Raw genomic sequence first — 17,279 nt, 5'->3', positions numbered from 1 at the left:
AGAGAGCTTTTAGATCCCCAAATATGTAGGCTAAAGTCCAAAGGAGACCGGGCTTTCAGCACCTTAACGCCTACACTTTAGAACACATTGCCCTTGTGAAGTGAATCACACTTTTATAGATTAGCCTTCACTGCCAATCTTTTAATATTATTATTATTATTATAGTCACCAGAATATATATTTTGTAACTTATATACCTCATTAAATGGGGTACCCCAGGGGTTTGTACTAAGGTACCCTCCTTTTTTCTCATCAACTCTCTTCTCTGAAAACAGCCAAACGAAGCTCATAATAACGTATTGCGTCGTGAGTAGATTTGCTATTTCCACCAAATAGTCGCCTATTGTGAAATGCACAGAATAGGGATGCTCGCGTGATATGTTAATGTGGTGAAGTGAATGTACATATAGTATAGTATACACTTTCTTGGCTGAATGCAACAAAAGCCTGTCGGCCTGTCACTTTTCTCTGTGACACTTGTGCTGAAGCCGCAGTCTTGTATCTGTGTCACCGGTCTGGTCATTAAATATGCACTGCTTCCTCCTAGTCTCGCTCCAATCTATAGCAGAGTCACAGTATCAATATCAAGGAATTCTCTAGGTCAGGAGGCTTTAAGTCTGATTGAAAACCTCCTCATTGAGCATTGGCCACTGTGGCCTATACACAGAAAAAACCCTCAGTGTTATTTTACAGGTCCATTTGGTTCCATTTGTACAAGAAAGAGTTGAATGAACAATGAGGATCTTACAGTAGCTCAGCTCAGTAACTTCAAAATCGGTCTAAACTAGATAGTGAGGTTCAGCCACAGATGGACACAGATTTTCTTAATTCTGAGGCAAAGCCTCGATGACCACTGGTTTGGCAGTGCGCTCCGCTGCGCAGGGTGCAGGTACACACCCTCTCTCTCTGTAAGCATACAGAGAATCGTTCTTTCCACCAAAGGAAATGAGAGGATGATGGCTAAAGCGTATGAGGGCATTACATTTAAGGGGACTGTACTTTTTCATAGAGAGCGGTTCCATACAACTACGTAAACGCTTGTGACAAGGCCACGGAAAGGCACGGCATACATTGCAATCCGCAGTCAGCGCTTTTTTCTCCCCTTTTTCAAGACCTTTTTCATGATAAATAAAAAAGATCTTGACAATTTTTTTTGCGATTGCCACTCCTCATCCAAGGTTAATTCTGAAGTGTCAAATTCAAACACAGGCTGGGAGTAATTAATGTAGTTATAACAGCTGACATATACCATGTGACAAAATGAACCCGTTACTCAGAAGAGGCACACCAGTACAATTTGTCTTGTACGCACGTGTTACATCCAATGACTTTCAGAATCAGCTTTATTGTCACATCACAGTTACAGGTAAAAAAGTGAGTGAAATTTGTTTTTGTGCATAGTTCCCATTGTGTCATTTTTTTCCCAAGAAAACCAAAGAGATCAAGGCAGGAAAAAATAAGTTTGAGCGCTTTTACCACAAAAAGTACAGAAAAGGGTTTTCTTCTAAATGTCTTAGATATTTACAAGCTTTTGCTACAAACGGTACAACCAAAGGGTGGTGGTCTCTTACCTATTTCCTCTGTGATTCAGGTCTGCCTTGCCCCTCTCTGCGTGCCTGGATCGCCCACACCTGAACTTCATTTATGTTTGTTTATGTAACCTTTATTTATCCAGGAAAGTTGGACATTGAAATTTGAGAGCTATTTTACAAGTGAGACCTGGCCAATTAAGACAGGGCTAAAGAAGTATAAAAGTATGCAACAAAGCACAGAAGGTTTTTAAAAATGAGTAAGCTGTAGACAGCATAACCATTATTATTATTATTACCATTATCTGGTAATGAGATTAGGTGATCCAGTTTAAGTTTTGCCTGCAATTCATTCCTTGATCAAGGCCCTTAATAAAATAAGCTCATCTTACTTGCCTCAGCTCGAACAGCAGGTATCATACAATGTAACCATTTGTGCGAACGTAAATTATGACTGCACCATATACGTAGAATAGCCTTATGAATAAATTAACCAAAACATATACAACACAATATTCGGTCCAAGTGGATTGATTCAATTGGTCAAGCTTAGCCAAGGTAGATGAATTTACAAACCTATCAACAGTAACACCCTAAGCTGATAGATAAAAAGTCCAGCATCTAACCTTTTCCTCTTGGAAATGCAAAAGCAAGACTGCAAATTCAATACATGTTGAGAATGTGAAATGTGTATGTCGAACCAAAATCTAATTTTACAAAGCTATGTACAGGTTCTCAGACATTTATTTTGCCGTTTTCTCCTGTTTTATTGTTTCTTGGGAAACTTAGTATTCTTCCATTTAGATTCATCAATGATCATTATTTTCAAGTTAGTTGAGCATTGGAGACCCTGACCCTGCCTATTTGAAGTGTTTCAGCAGACCTTTCTTGTAGTTTTGGTTAAACTTTTGGGTAAACCTGGTATTATTTTATGCTGTCATTGACAGTGAAGTGAAGTTTAGACAGGAAACAGGGAGAGAGAGATGGGGAGTGACACACAGCAAAGGCCATCGTGGATTTCGGACTTGAACCCGCAACACGCTGTCAGGCTACATTGAGCCTAGGTACACGGACGGCTGCAGTGTGACTGTTATGGATCTGCCAGGTGAGTAATCCCGGCAGTTTTGACAAAATGTAACCCAGCTTGGCACCCTGGAACCGTGGTGACTGACTGACCTGTCGGCTTGAAACAGCAGCTGCTCTAAACCCACCCCCCAGCCCCCAGTAGCTGCACGGAAAAACTGAGTCACCCACTTGTACAAAAAGTAATTAATGACCAAACAGAAATATACATAAATATCACCGATGTTAAAGGCGTCAAGTATGCCCAATGCCCGTCCAGTCAGTCACTCGCCAGAAGCTTAATTTATAGCCTACTTGAGTGCACAATAGTGATGCTCACCGATTATACATTTTTCTTTTCCTTTATGAAATATCAGTTATTTCCAGTGAATGATACCATCATACAACAAAGTAATTAGGCTTAAGTAATTAGGGGGGGGGGGGGGGTCAGCACATGACCAGAGCTGACCTGGTCAGGCGTCTCAAAGGTAGCTATTGATGGAGGCATGGAAGAGGCACGGTGGTTCTCTTCTCAGGTGTCCCCCCTGCATATAGACTCTGTACGGATATTGAGGGAATCTATCATGGGAACAGAACTCAACTGCACCACTGCTGCACTGCTGAGCTCCGAGAGCACGTTGGGAGACACAGCCCCGTCGGAGCAGGTGCTGAATGGTGTGATATATTAGCGCAAAGGGAGTGCCACACTGATAGGAGCTTCCGAAAGGAGATTTAGCATTGCCTGCAGGAAATCTAGCGTACTAAAGCGTAATAAAATAAAAGCCCAATGCACCTGCTAGATACCCACACACATTCACACGCACGCACGCACACACGTCACGCACACGCACACACACATGCACAAACACACAGAACACACTTTTACCTCTTTACCCACACAAACACAGACCCTCATGCAATCACACACTGACTGAAGGAGAACTACAGAGAGAAAAGAGAATCTCTTGTGTGCGCAGCTTCAATCACACTTAGTTGATCACCACAATGTAGGATCACTAAACAGCCCAAATCTGTATGCAGACTCTGAGCAATAGTAAAAAGTAAATGTGTCTCTCGTCATCGATTTTCTGCTGAAGAATGTGTTTCGTGGCTACATCTGTCCCTTACAACTGGAGCACTATCAACACACTTTAGACAAGTTAATCCCCTTTGAAACTGGATTTTTTTCTTCTCCTCCCAAGCCCAGTTTGCATCGCCAACTGATGCACAATGTCTTTCCTCAAGTCAACTTTATTGTAAACATAGAGCTGTCTTTCCCATGAGAAATCCACACTGGGGCATCCCAGCTTACCTAGCAACGCTTATCTCACACTCAAAACACAACACAAATAACTCAGCACTTAAAGAACTGGCAGAACTGAAGGATACCGTAGCCGTTATAAAAGCACTGAAAGTCCAACCATAAAAACATAATTGAGGGTGTCACAGGGCACTTTAAAGATATAGTACCTGCAGTAAATACTGCCGGTTCCGGCTACTTACTGTCAGCATAGTTCTTCCGCCGCGTGCCGTCCACCTTGCCTGTTTTGTCAATGCAGAGGAAGAACTTGTTGGCAGAGTAGAGCCGCCGCAGGCGGACGTCGCCCTCTAGGTGATTGTAGCTGCGAGTGTGTCTCTCCAGTGTCCACGAGCAGTTGATGCCGCCCGCCAGCACCTGAAGGGGTTGATGCCCTACACCGGGGGGGCATGCCCCCGTGGCAATGCCAGTGCTGGTGACTAGGAGCACGGAGAAGCATGCCAGGCAGAGGGAGGCCGCACTGGGCAAAGGTGGGAGCCGCCCGCCGGAGGAGGCTCCAGTGGCGGCGGTGCCAAGGGCAGGTTCAGGACCGAGACCAGCCACGGACGGCGTCCATCTGCACATGGTGGGTCAGACTCCCGAGGTGCACCTTGCGCAGGCTGTAGACATGATGCTGACCAGGAGATGTCCCGTTCCTTTGGAGTGCTGACAAGAAGAGGGTGGGTGTCCTGGGACGGGCAGGGAGGGAACCAGCACCCGCGGCACAGATCTTGTGGATGTCACCGACAGCCAGTCTGCACATGCAGTGGGAGCATGGATGAGCTTGTCTGTGCCTATCTGGTCGGTTGTCTTCTCCTCCTGAGGTGGATTCAGTTCATCCGATCCTTGATAAAATGTAGTCCTTTTGTAAATCCATCAGTGGTTGGTTCCTTTTTTGTCTCTCCTCTCTGCTGTGAGATCTTCTTTCCTGTCCCAGAGTCAAAGTCCCATAGTATACTGTATGTGTGTTGTATATGTATGTACATCCAAGTGTGAGCATGAATGTATGTATGTTTGTGTGTCTGTTTGTTAGAGAGAGTGAAAGTGTGGGTACCGGTATATGTGAGGGTATATGTGTATGTGTGTATCTGTGAGTGCATAAAGTATGTGTATATGTGTTTGCGTGCACCTTGCTCCTTCCAGCTGGAGTGGAATAAGGTGCCTGTCTGAGCTGCTGACCCGTGGCTGAGAGGGAGTTGAATGTGGGCTGGTGGTGACTGTGTGTGTGTGTGTGTGTGTGTGTGTGTGTGTGTGTGTGTGTGTGTGTGTGTGTGTGTGTGTGTGTGTGTGTGTGTGTGTGTGTGTGTGTGTGTGTGTGTGTGTGTGTGTGCTTGCGTGTGCTTGCGTGTGCGTGTGTAAGAGAGAGAAAGAGAGAGAGAGAGAGAGAGAGAGAGAGAGAGAGCAAGTGAGTAAGGGAGGGAGCAAGGGAAGGGAGGGAGAGAGCTGGTATGTTTGTGACACAGAGAGAGAGAGAGAGAGAGAGAGAGAGAGGCAGTGGCAGAGTGTGTCAAAGTGTCAGAGTGAGCAGCAGTCACTAGTCAGTCTGTCGTTGCATGGGGCAGTGAAGCAGTAAGTGAATAGCCTCACTCTCTCCTGTGTAAAGTCAGCCAGTCAGCCCGCTCTCCTGTGGAAGCGCTGTCTGTCTGCAGTTGTCCTGCATGCTCTATCCTATAGGCAGAGCTGGCATCTGGGGGGTTGAAAGGAGAGGGGTGGGGCCACTGCTCTCATTCATGACCATGTGAAACAAATGAGGAAGCTTATGAATTAGGTACCAACCTTTTTTTTCTTTAATCCTCTTTCAGTAGAGTTTATTTCCCTCCATCGTGGCTTGTTTCTTTGTTTTTTCTTTGATTTACCTGCAACCATCCCCCCGCCCCCCCTTTATTGTACTTCAAGACAACTGGAAAGTGATTTCCATTATATCTGAAGTGATGACCAAAGAGTTTTTCAGCACAGGTCAAATCATCAGTGAACCAACCAGGGACGAGGCAAGCTTCTCTGACACCTGTACAGTATGGTGACTTCTCTTCGCTCCCTCTTCCTTCTCTGAGGACACACGGGACCAATTAAGGAGGCCAGGGCTTTTCTTTTTGTGCCGCTGCATGGCTTGAATCATCAGGCAGTCAGAAACACAAGGCTGGGGCTGGGAGTGTCGGTGGAGTTAGTCCAGATGAAGCCAGAGAGAGACCCTCTGATCACCTGCGTTAATGTTTCAATGAAACACCCTCTCTGATGTTTGTCGTTTGATTTGCGAGGCCGAATCGGAAATGAGGAACACCTTTTTTTTCCTTTTTTTTTTGCAACTTCCCACACTTGTCTGTCTTTTACTGGCTGTGAGCTGAAGTAGTTTCACAAGTGTCAGAGAATTTTCACATGCCCTACTTAATGTGAGGCATTAGGGTCCTGTCAAAGCTGTCAAGTAAATTATAACCCTCGCTCGACTACTGTTTTACGTTTAACCTTTTGCTTCCTTGAAACAACTGCCTATCACAACTATATAAAGGACAAGAACAAAACACACAAACAAAAAACAAATTGATGTATAACTTGTCATTATGAATGATCAAAAATGTTTCACCACTTGAACGCCAGGATCAATATTCAGGGGGAGACATTAGCCAAAAAATTGCTGATGTACAAGTTCACAGCGCGTCTCGTTACAATGCGTTGTGAGCTTGCAGATCGGCTATATTTGGTACGTACAAAGCCAAATCAGGTCTGAGTCTAGAGGGTTTAAGTGGTTTATTGATTATTGTGTTTTGTTTGAAATGACCATCCATTGAGATAGACAGCGAGAGAAGAGAACTGGCAGCACATGGGGTTGTCCAGTTAACTGCTTCCTTTTAACCCATTTAGACCTAAGCACGATTCTACAAATGCCTTCTAAATCCTGATAGTTTTCTGAAAAACCCATGTTTCTATGTCAGTGGTTTTCAAGGTTTTTCATGTCAAGCACCCCAAAAATTATATGAATTTGGCCGCCGACCCCATTTGAAAATATGTTGCTCCAGGGACCTCCCAGAAGCAACGATTTGAGTTAAAAACGTTCGCTCTGAAATAATTTAATATATTAAAAGATTTGCACCACATTTTCACGTTTAAAAAAAAATAGCAGATCTACAAGCTATGAGCTTGTAGACCTGCTATTTTTCAATAGCTAAATTAGAACATAATGCTTAAAACACCAAAAGGGGTAATGTGCATGGGGGAAAACCTTCGCAGAAAGAATTGCCGATCTACAAGCTCACAAATGCGTCGTAACGTGAACTTGCAGAAGATCAGCTATATTTTCAGCGAAGATAATAATGTAGAGTGAAAACAGACACGCCACTGTCACAGCGCCCTGAGGGACTCCGGTCAACCAAAGTATATGCAGGGTTTAAGTGGTTAAAAGGGTCTCTGTTTGAACTATGTGTGTATCACCCGGCGGCTGGAAGTGTCTGTGAGGGGTGCGTGAACAGGGAGTCAGGGGCGACAGTCACTTCACACTCTTTAGCTTGTTAACTGTTCAGAGAGACCCCTGACCCCCCCCCCTCCAACACCCATAACCCATTAAAACCTGAGGACGATTCTATACTATATTCTAAATCAGTATAGTTCTCAAACTTTTCAAGATTGTTTTTTAAATGTCGTTCGTGCCACGCTGTGAGCTTGTATAGCTGCTATTTTTGAATAGCTACGGCAAAAATCACCTTCTCGATGCTTTCCCAGTTTGGGTGGGTTTTTTAACCCTGCCATCGTAAAAAGAACAGTGAGAAAACGACCAGTCTCATCTCTCTCTCTCTCTCTCTCTCTGTCTCTCTATCTGTGTCTCTCTCTCTAAACTCCCAGCTCCATGCCTGTGTACCTGCTGGTATATGTCCCGGCTATGGGACCCTGCAGGGGCGGCTCATCAAAGCCCCTCTAAAGTGAACACGTAAACTCAGAGTCTTTCTTTCACCCCCAATTAAACCATGCCGAGGCGTCTCCTCCATACTTCCTCCTCTGCATCCTATTATAGCCAATTATTTGATGACCGAGTGCACTGCTCAGAAGGAGACTGACTCCGCTGATCATCAATTATTTGCTTGGGAATGTGACAAAAGCTAGGACCACCGGCCTAGCGGTCCAGACACCTATAGGCTCCATTGGAGACTGACAGCGTGTTGTGGGCTCCAGTACTATCCTGACGACCTTTGCTGCGTGTCACTCCCCATCTCTCTCTCCCCCATTTCCTGTCGATAAACTGTATACTATCAATAAAGGCCGAAAAGGCCGGGAATGCAGATACTGTAGATGACCTCCATCATCAACACATACTGTATTATGTAAGGCTTCAGGCTGTGTCCCATCTGCCTTCAAGTCGGCCAGAGTAACACCGCTCCTCAAAAAACCAACTCTTGGCCCGTCCGGGCACCTAGGCTGATGAGCCAGCCTGACGGCGTGCCGCGGGTTTGACTCCCGATCCCGGTGGCCTTTGCCTTTGTGTCACTCCCCATGCAGCTCTCTCCGCATTTCCTGTCAGTCTACTGTAAAATCTATCAGTAAAGGGTAAAAAGCACCCCCCCCCCCGCCCCAGACGTCAAGAACTACAGACCGGTATCACTCCTTTCCTTTCTTTCCAAAACTCTTGAACTTGCTGTCTCCAACCAGCTCCATCTCTCACAGAACAACCTGCTGGATCCCAACCAGTCAGGATTCAAACCGGCTCACTCCACGGAAACTGCACTCCTTGCAGTCACAGAAGCACTACATTCTGCCCAGTCTCCTGCAGTCCTGGTTCTTCTAGAATCTAGATCTATCAGCAGCATTTGACACAGTGAACCACCAGCTGCAGCTGGACACCCTTGCTAAATTAGGCATTAGGCAAGTCCCAGTGATGCCTAATTGTGAGTGCGTGAACTTTGTGAGCGCTTGAGCGTGCGTGCGAGCTCCTGCGTGTGTGTGCGTGTATACATCTGTGTGTGTGTGTGCATGCGTTTGTATCATCGTATGTGTGTGTGAAAGAGAGAGAGACAGACAGAAAGAGATAGAGAGTGAGAGAAACATTGTGAATGTGTTTTTTGTTAGCATTTGTATAAAGCTGTTTCCCCATCTTCAAAAAGAGGTAAATAGTTTTCAGGACAGCTGAGTGTTCGCAGGCTTGGTCCAGTAATTGATTTAGGGTGCTCCGGCTCTCTCTATCAGCAGCACCGTAGTGGAAAACAATATTCCTCAGTGTCTGACACAGTCCCAGAATGACTTGAGTCCCAGCTGCCTTTGGTGCAAATTCGAATCCTATGAAAATCATTCATTTTAATCAGAGGTGATGAAATATTTACAAGACCACAGCTTGCATTGTGCAACAAACATTTTTTTATGACTCAAATCATTTAGGCTATTTTGTGTATTTAGAGATTGATGTCAATTCCATTCACACATGTCTTGTGGACATTCCTATCTACTGTATCTACCTTCCTTGTGTTGTGATCCTAGCCTGCATGCCAGAGGAACACACCCACACACCCACAGGCACCACACGCACACACGTGGATTATGGATTATGGATGTATGTGGATTACATTAACATATCAAGATAAAGACACAGAAAGTTAGATGTGAACTAAATGTGAAGTTGCTATGCTTTAGTCTAAACCCTAACCACTGAGTGATTAAACATGTCAGTGTAAACTATGACTATATCTACTATCTACTATCATTTAAAAAGTTAATGAAAATGCATATTTCATGCTAAAAACTCAATAGAGAACAGACAATAGATGCTATGATACTGATTGGTATCACAGTGCAGCACTGTCTCTCTCTCTCTGTTTCTGGCACAACAGCGCCCCTACTGGTACTCATAGTCATACTGGTGCTCATTAACCAACACATAGGTGAACACGGACATTGCTGTTCCTTGGAGTGGTTGCACCACTCATAAATACTCTATAAAATGTTATTCTCCTGCACTCTGCAGTAAACGCAATTCCCTCACACACACGCACGCACGCACGTACGTAACTTGTAACTCTGATACTTACCGTTTTGGAACCTGCACCTGGAACTTTGACAAATGCACTGACATCTACCTGGATGGTTTATTCCTTGGAACTCTGAACCCTAACACATATACTGAAACCTTACGTTTTTATTCCTGGAACTGGGAACCGTGACTGAGTGCTAAAATACTTACCTATTGTAAAGGGCGGATGTTTGTAAGTTGTAATTGTCCTATTTTGATCTTTGTATTTCCAAATTGTATGTTTACATTGAATAGAGAAAAGAGGAAGCGCTGCGTGGTTCGCAGTTATCAGAAAGTGAAAACAGGTGCTCATTGGAGAGGCTTATAGTAGGTAAACATGTTTGTAGTAGTAGGCTGACATCCAAGTGTGAGAAAACAGGTGAACTTAAGAAAGATTCCAAGGAGCTCCGCTCAGTTGAGTTTTAAAAAGCCTCTATTGTATGTAGTCATGGCATTTAGCTAAGCAAAGTTAAAAAGTGGCCAACACGTTTCGGCTCAAGAGCCTTCATCACGGTCCAATGGATGTATATATATATACTGTATGTTTGCATGTTTGTTTGTTTGTTTTTCAATATCAAATCAAATCAAATCCACCTTTATTTATATAGCACATTTACACAACCTTAGTTGACCAAAGCGCACAGGTAAAAACACACGCACACATGCACGCACGCATGCATGCCGCAGGCACGCACAAACATACGTATATGCACGCATGCCGCAGGCACGCACAAACATATATAGATGCATCTCAAGGGGTTTATCCTTCAAATACGTACTGTAACATTTAAGATCAGATGTTATTAAATACATACTGTAACATTTAAGATCAGATGTTATTAAAAGCCAAAGACAAAAGGTGAGTTTTTTTTGGTCTTGATGGAGTGAGCAGATCTAATGTGTGGGGCAGACTATTCCACAGCTCTGGGGCCACCACTGCAAAAGCACGCTCACCCCTTGTTTTGAGAGTTAGGGTTGTTTGCAGTTGGCACAGTCAGCAGTGACTGGTCAGCGGACCTCACAGCCATGGGTCAGTTATGGTGCTGTTTAAGTTCTGCCATATAGCAATTCTATGTTTGAGTGGATTGAGGAGAGAGAGGCTATAGGAGTTCAGGACTGGTGTAATGTGGTCAAATCTTTTGGTATCTGTGAGAAGGCGAGCAGCAGCGTTTGTGAGGATGTGAGGAGTGAGGATTGGTCACTGCCATAGTAATAGGGCATTGCAATAGTCCAGCCTTGAAGAAATAAAAGCATGGATCACTGTTTCAAATTGTTTGAGGGAGATATGGTTTTATTTTAGCGAGTAGCCGTAAATGAAAAAAGCTGGTTTTGACAGCAGAGCTGATTTGTTTGTCAAATTTGAAATGACTGTCAAAGATAACGCCAAGGTTTTTTGCACTGGTGTGGATGTTGGAAGTGAGAGAGCCCAGTGTGTTTGACAGGAGAGGTGGGGTGATATCCAAATATGATGATTTCAGTTTTGTTATCGTTGGGATGTAGGAAATTTGCGTCCATCCAGATTGTAATGTCATCTATGCAAGATCGGGCTGGAAAGAGTTATTATACTGTTAGATGTAAGTGGCATCATGTACATTTGGACGTCGCCAGTGTAACAATGGAAGGAGATGTCGTGTTTGGAGAGGATGGATCCGAGAGCCGAGGCAACATATATAATAATAAAAACAGAATATAGCCCAGAGGGACCCCACAGGTGAGAGGGGCTGCGGAGTGCGGATGAGGACAATTCACCGAACTGGACAGAGAAGGTCCTATCTGTCAGATAGGACCTGAACCAGGCTATAGGACAGAGAAGGTCCTGTCTGTCAGATAGGACCTGAACCAGGCTATAGGACAGAGAAGGTCCTATCTGTCAGATAGGACCTGAACCAGGCTATAGGACAGAGAAGGTCCTGTCTGTCAGATAGGACCTGAACCAGGCAGGACAGAGAAGGTCCTATCTAGGACCTGAACCAGGCAGGACAGAGAAGGTCCTATCTAGGACCTGAACCAGGCTATAGGACAGAGAAGGTCCTATCTAGGACCTGAACCAGGCTATAGGACAGAGAAGGTCCTATCTAGGACCTGAACCAGACAGGACAGAGAAGGTCCTATCTAGGGCCTGAACCAGGCTATAGGACAGAGAAGGTCCTATCTAGGGCCTGAACCAGGCTATAGGACAGAGAAGGTCCTATCTAGGACCTGAACCAGACAGGACAGAGAAGGTCCTATCTAGGACCTGAACCAGGCTATAGGACAGAGAAGGTCCTATCTAGGACCTGAACTATGCAGGACAGAGAAGGTCCTATCTAGGACCTGAACCAGGCTATAGGACAGAGAAGGTCCTATCTAGGACCTGAACCAGGCAGCACAGAGAAGGTCCTGTCTGTCAGATAGGACCTGAACCAGGCAGGACAGAGAAGGTCCTATCTAGGACCTGAACCAGGCTATAGGACAGAGAAGGTCCTATCTAGGACCTGAACTATGCAGGACAGAGAAGGTCCTATCTAGGACCTGAACCAGGCTATAGGACAGAGAAGGTCCTATCTAGGACCTGAACCAGGCAGCACAGAGAAGGTCCTGTCTGTCAGATAGGACCTGAACCAGGCTATAGGACAGAGAAGGTCCTGTCTGTCAGATAGGACCTGAACCAGGCTATAGGACAGAGAAGGTCCTGTCTGTCAGATAGGACCTGAACCAGGCAGGACAGAGAAGGTCCTATCTAGGACCTGAACCAGGCTATAGGACAGAGAAGGTCCTATCTAGGACCTGAACTATGCAGGACAGAGAAGGTCCTATCTAGGACCTGAACCAGGCTATAGGACAGAGAAGGTCCTGTCTGTCAGATAGGACCTGAACCAGGCTATAGGCAGTACCGGAAATACCAACCTGATCTTCGAGCCGTGATAGCAGGGTTCTGTGGTCGACTCAACAGTATCGAAAGCAGCTGAGAGTTCTAGCAGAACCAAAGTGGCGGGACTGCCCGAGTCAATAGTTAAAATTGGGTTGTTAAGAACTTTTAAGAGGGCTGTTTCCGTATATGGCCCAGTTTAAAACCACATTGAAAATGTTCATGAATGCCGTGATTGATTAAAAATAATTGCAGCTTGGTGTATAATAACTAACAATTATTTTAGATTTAACCCCTTTTGGTCTCATTTAAGCATTCCCCATTACATAGCTCCAGCAGTCGAACCCATACAATATCTAACCCGGATTGTGCCTGTACAGGAAATTTATGGAAAATACAGGATCAACCTCAAACTAATTGCAAAAAAAACAAACTCAGCTGATTTTGTATCTTCAATATATCCTGAATAACAGAAACAAAGTTGCCTGGAATTGTCTGAGGGGAAGTTTAGAAAGAAATGGCCAGATTTAGCCCAATGACTGTTTTTATGCAAAACGAATGCTTGGAATGGATTCAGCATCATGAAAACCCCCTAGTTTGACATGTCACATGCTACTTAAAGCAAAAGGAAATCTAGAACATATTTGCCTTATTTAGGATGTCTATGGTGACCATACTGTACACTTGTACAGGCCAATTTCTAAACTTCCCCTCAGACAATTCCAGGCAACTTTGTTTCTGTTATTCAGGAAAGATTGAAGATACAAAATCAGCTGAGTTCTGGGTTTTTTCAATTAGTTTGAGGTCAAATTACATTATTAGTACTGGACTAACTCTCATACTATACCGCTTTTGAAACCAACCTGGAAATTAACACATACACTGACATCTACTGTACGTGGATGGTTTATTCCTTGGAACTCTGAACCCTGCTAACACATATACTGAAACCTTACCCTTTTATTCCTGGAACTGCATGGGAACCATGACTGAGTGCTAAAATACTTACTGATTGTAAAGGGCGGATGTTTGTAAATTGTAATTGTCCTATGTTTGTGATTTAAATGGAACAGAAGTAAACTTAATGTTGAATTTAATGTTGATGGAAGATTCATGTTTGAAGGGTGCACCCAAGATAGAGAGACACAACTGTCAAATTTTGTTCTGTATAGGCTACAGGTATGGAACAAAACTCCCTTAAGTTATCGTAGTTACAATGAAATTGAGTTGACATGTTTTTTTAAGGGCAACTGTTGTGTAATCGCAATATTACACTTGATTATTGGCACAGTGATCGTCTTCCTCCGACATTTTTACTCAAGTAAATGTTTTATTCTCTTAGTAGAGAAGTAGAGTAGGACCTAGGCCTATTTCTACATTGCAGTATTGATTTCTTTTTTCCACGTGCGCGTTCACACACACACACACACACACACACACACACACACACACACACACACACACACAAGCATGCACGCACGCGCGTGAGCATGCGAGAATGACTGAAAAAGCGATAGAGCTCCCCAGGAAGTTCCAGTTGCCCTTCCTCTTTGATAATTGCCCATAATTAAAATCATACAATCATGCTATGTACTGTATAAGTTCTTACTTAAGTCAGATTGCCCGGGAGGTCAAGAACAAAGATTAGGCTTTCATGTGAATGTCAGATGTGGCAGCAGATTGCTTTGTGGCATCCTAGAAGCAAACGTTTGGGCAATGGAGTCAGTGCTATTCTAGATACAACAAGCATAATGCAATACTTTGTCTCCAAGTATAATATCCTGTTAATCTTTACACTGCCTTACTATACGTCTTTGATATTGACTTGCTGCTAATATGCAACATTTAAGGTTTTAAGACTCACTAGGGGATTAGTAAATAGTCTACAGTATTTGCTCTATTTATTATTGTTTATCACATTTGTGAATTTGTATACGGTATACAGTTATCAACCCTGATATAAATGAACCACTTTGAGTTGAAAATCAAAGAAACATGGTAGCACACATAACATTACATCCTTCAAATACACAGAGCCTCTTGTGCACTTGTGTGCCAGCCTGATAATCATCATGTAAAACAAAGCCCCAAACCACGGCTTGACTTCTAAATTCAAAGCAGGTGGAGATGGAGGCCCATTGGTAAAACAGCTCTCTCCGCTTGAGGAATTCGGACTTGCTTGAATTTCATTGTGATGTTTCACGACAACAAGCATCACTGCTTGGCTAGCCCAGCCAGCTAGCCAGCCCATAATGCCTTTCTGCCATGGACATGTTTGTCTGCTCTCTGGTTGGTCTATATACCCTGGGTCTAGATCAGTGGTTCTCAAACCTGGTCAGGTCAGGTCACCCCAGGCTGTAAATAATGTTTTCCATCCAAGGCACCCCTGAATTACACTAGCTGTTACTTTATAGAACCGTATTACATGCATGTCTTATTACGGCACGTACATATGTATATCATCCCCCCTAGTAGGCCTACGTGTCCTGAGGGAAACTTGAGAGAATAGTAGTTTCCATTACGACAGATTGAAAATAACTTCACACTTGACATTTAACCCCAGCATCCCTATTTTGGGACATTTGTGATTGTGAGATCGTATACAGTAGATCTGCTATTTCTGGTGAGGAGAGTTGTACATGGAAGAAATAACTTGTCAAGTACAGTGCAACTCAGGTCCATTTTATCGAGGGTTTTATCGTTTCATCGAGGGTCTACAAGTGGTTAAACTGAAGTGATATATATTATATTGATGAACACCCCTGGACTTGCACCACGGCACCCACTTTGAGAAACCCTGGTCTAGGTGGCTCCGGTTTGGCCCTGGCTGCATTGTGTTTAGATGAACAGAGCTGAGCCCTGCTAAGCTGTGCTGGGCAAGTGGGTGTGTCCAGAGCCAAGAACACCATACTCTGATGACCGAGCACCCGAGGAGGATGTTCTCAAGCGAAGGAACCTAATCTTTCCCAGCAGGGATCCAAGCGACTCTGTAAGTGTATGAATAGAGATAATATCTCTATAATGAGGCCTGTTTTGTAGCATCAAAGTCTTCAAAAGGGTCTGAAACTTGATCTCCCTCTTAGCACTGACTAGCCCTCCGTAATAGCTCCCTATTATTAATTGTTTTGCCTGCCTGCTAACTCTGTTTCTCTTTCTCTTGTCTGTCTCTCTCTCTCTCTCTCTCTCTCTCTCTCTCTCTAGCTCTCATTCTCTAACACAATTTATTTGTCCCTCTCTATCCTATACCTTTCTTTTTCTGTAGCCTAGTCCTCTTTCAGTTCGTCACCCTTGACCATGTGCTTTAACTACATACATTCTGGTACTTTGTTACCTAACATCAGATGGGTAGAAAAATGCATCTTTGAAATTTCTAACTGTTTCCAGATATATGCCACAGCACTGTAACCTTCAGTTACAAAATTCACATGAGGAAATTATCTCATTCATATTGTTCACTGGCTGTAAATTATTATAATTTCAGCCATTATGCAATTTATCCTTTCAACATGTCCAACACTTCCTGTTTTGTTGGTTTAAACCCAATGCAGGTGTTCCTGATATCTTTGAGCTGCCCGCTGTGGTTGATTGAACAAACATCCTGGGCTGGTTGAGGAACTCAGCAGACCACCATTACTACTCAGCCACGGTCAGGGCATGTCCATTTGCATATCCTGCTTCGTGACCATTGTCTATTGTCGGCGGCGCTGTGATAAGTGGGTCGACTATCTGATGGCAGCACGTATAGTTCTGAGAGAACCAATGCTGATCTGTAATGATTCCCTCAGAATCATCCCTGCAGAAATCCAGCAGCCAACGAGCAATATCTCCTGGTTGTTTTGTTTTTCACCCAGGCTTTTTGTGTTTTATTTCTTAGATAAGAGAGTGTAGAGAGACAGGAAACCTCTCAGGAGAGACATGAGACAGGAGTTGGATTCTAACTCCTGGTCTGTGGCTCCAAGGAGCATATAGTCTGTGTAGTAACTGACTGAACCACCAGGCTCCCCCGACTGGCTTTTTGAGAAAAAATAAAGGAAACAGCCATCTGTCAGGTGAGATAACGTGGCTGTATACTTCACTGATCTGAACATGGATAAAAGAGGAATGGATATGGATAGATGATAACAACATTAACAAGATAGGAACCGATAAGAACAGAAGAGCAGAGTGAGTCAGGATTATTCAGTCCTATTTCAGAACAAAGATTCAAGATTAATTCATACAGATTTATTACCCTGTTAGTGTTTAGTTATGAAAATGGAGATTTAGTCTTTTATCGTACACAGAAAGATGATGCAAGCATGAAAAAACATTGCATTAAGATCTGCAAATACAGTAGCTTGGTGGGGGTGTTGAGATTGACCCAGTATCATTATAGGCAGAATGCTACATGACCCATTCAAATTATTCCATTAAGAAACCTCTTGTAAATAGAAGCATGACAAATCTTAAGAAATGTTCTTAAATGGCTCACTAATTGAAACCATCTTAAAGTGTGTGTGGGAAACCTTAGGAGTATGAGTCACAGTGAACTAGATTACATTACAAGGCCTTTGAAGAATC

General features: G+C 43.7%; 1 protein-coding gene across 1 annotated transcript in view; it reads right to left on the bottom strand.

The window, feature by feature from the left end:
* Positions 1 to 5,006, bottom strand: part of fgf22 (fibroblast growth factor 22) — a 39,232-nt gene extending 34,226 nt beyond the window's left edge. The window contains exon 1 of the mRNA XM_083767058.1: positions 4,095 to 5,006. Within this exon, the coding sequence (XP_083623184.1) occupies positions 4,095 to 4,473 (379 nt within the window). The 5' untranslated portion in view covers positions 4,474 to 5,006. The remainder of the gene's footprint in view (positions 1 to 4,094) is intronic.
* Positions 5,007 to 17,279: the final 12,273 nt, after the last annotated feature.

This window comes from Protomyctophum parallelum (assembly GCF_964188405.1).
Source record: "Protomyctophum parallelum genome assembly, chromosome: 6".
Classification (NCBI taxonomy): domain Eukaryota; kingdom Metazoa; phylum Chordata; class Actinopteri; order Myctophiformes; family Myctophidae; genus Protomyctophum; species Protomyctophum parallelum.
The sequence above is the reverse complement of the archived record's forward strand: the minus strand, read 5'-3'. Positions and strand labels throughout refer to the sequence as shown.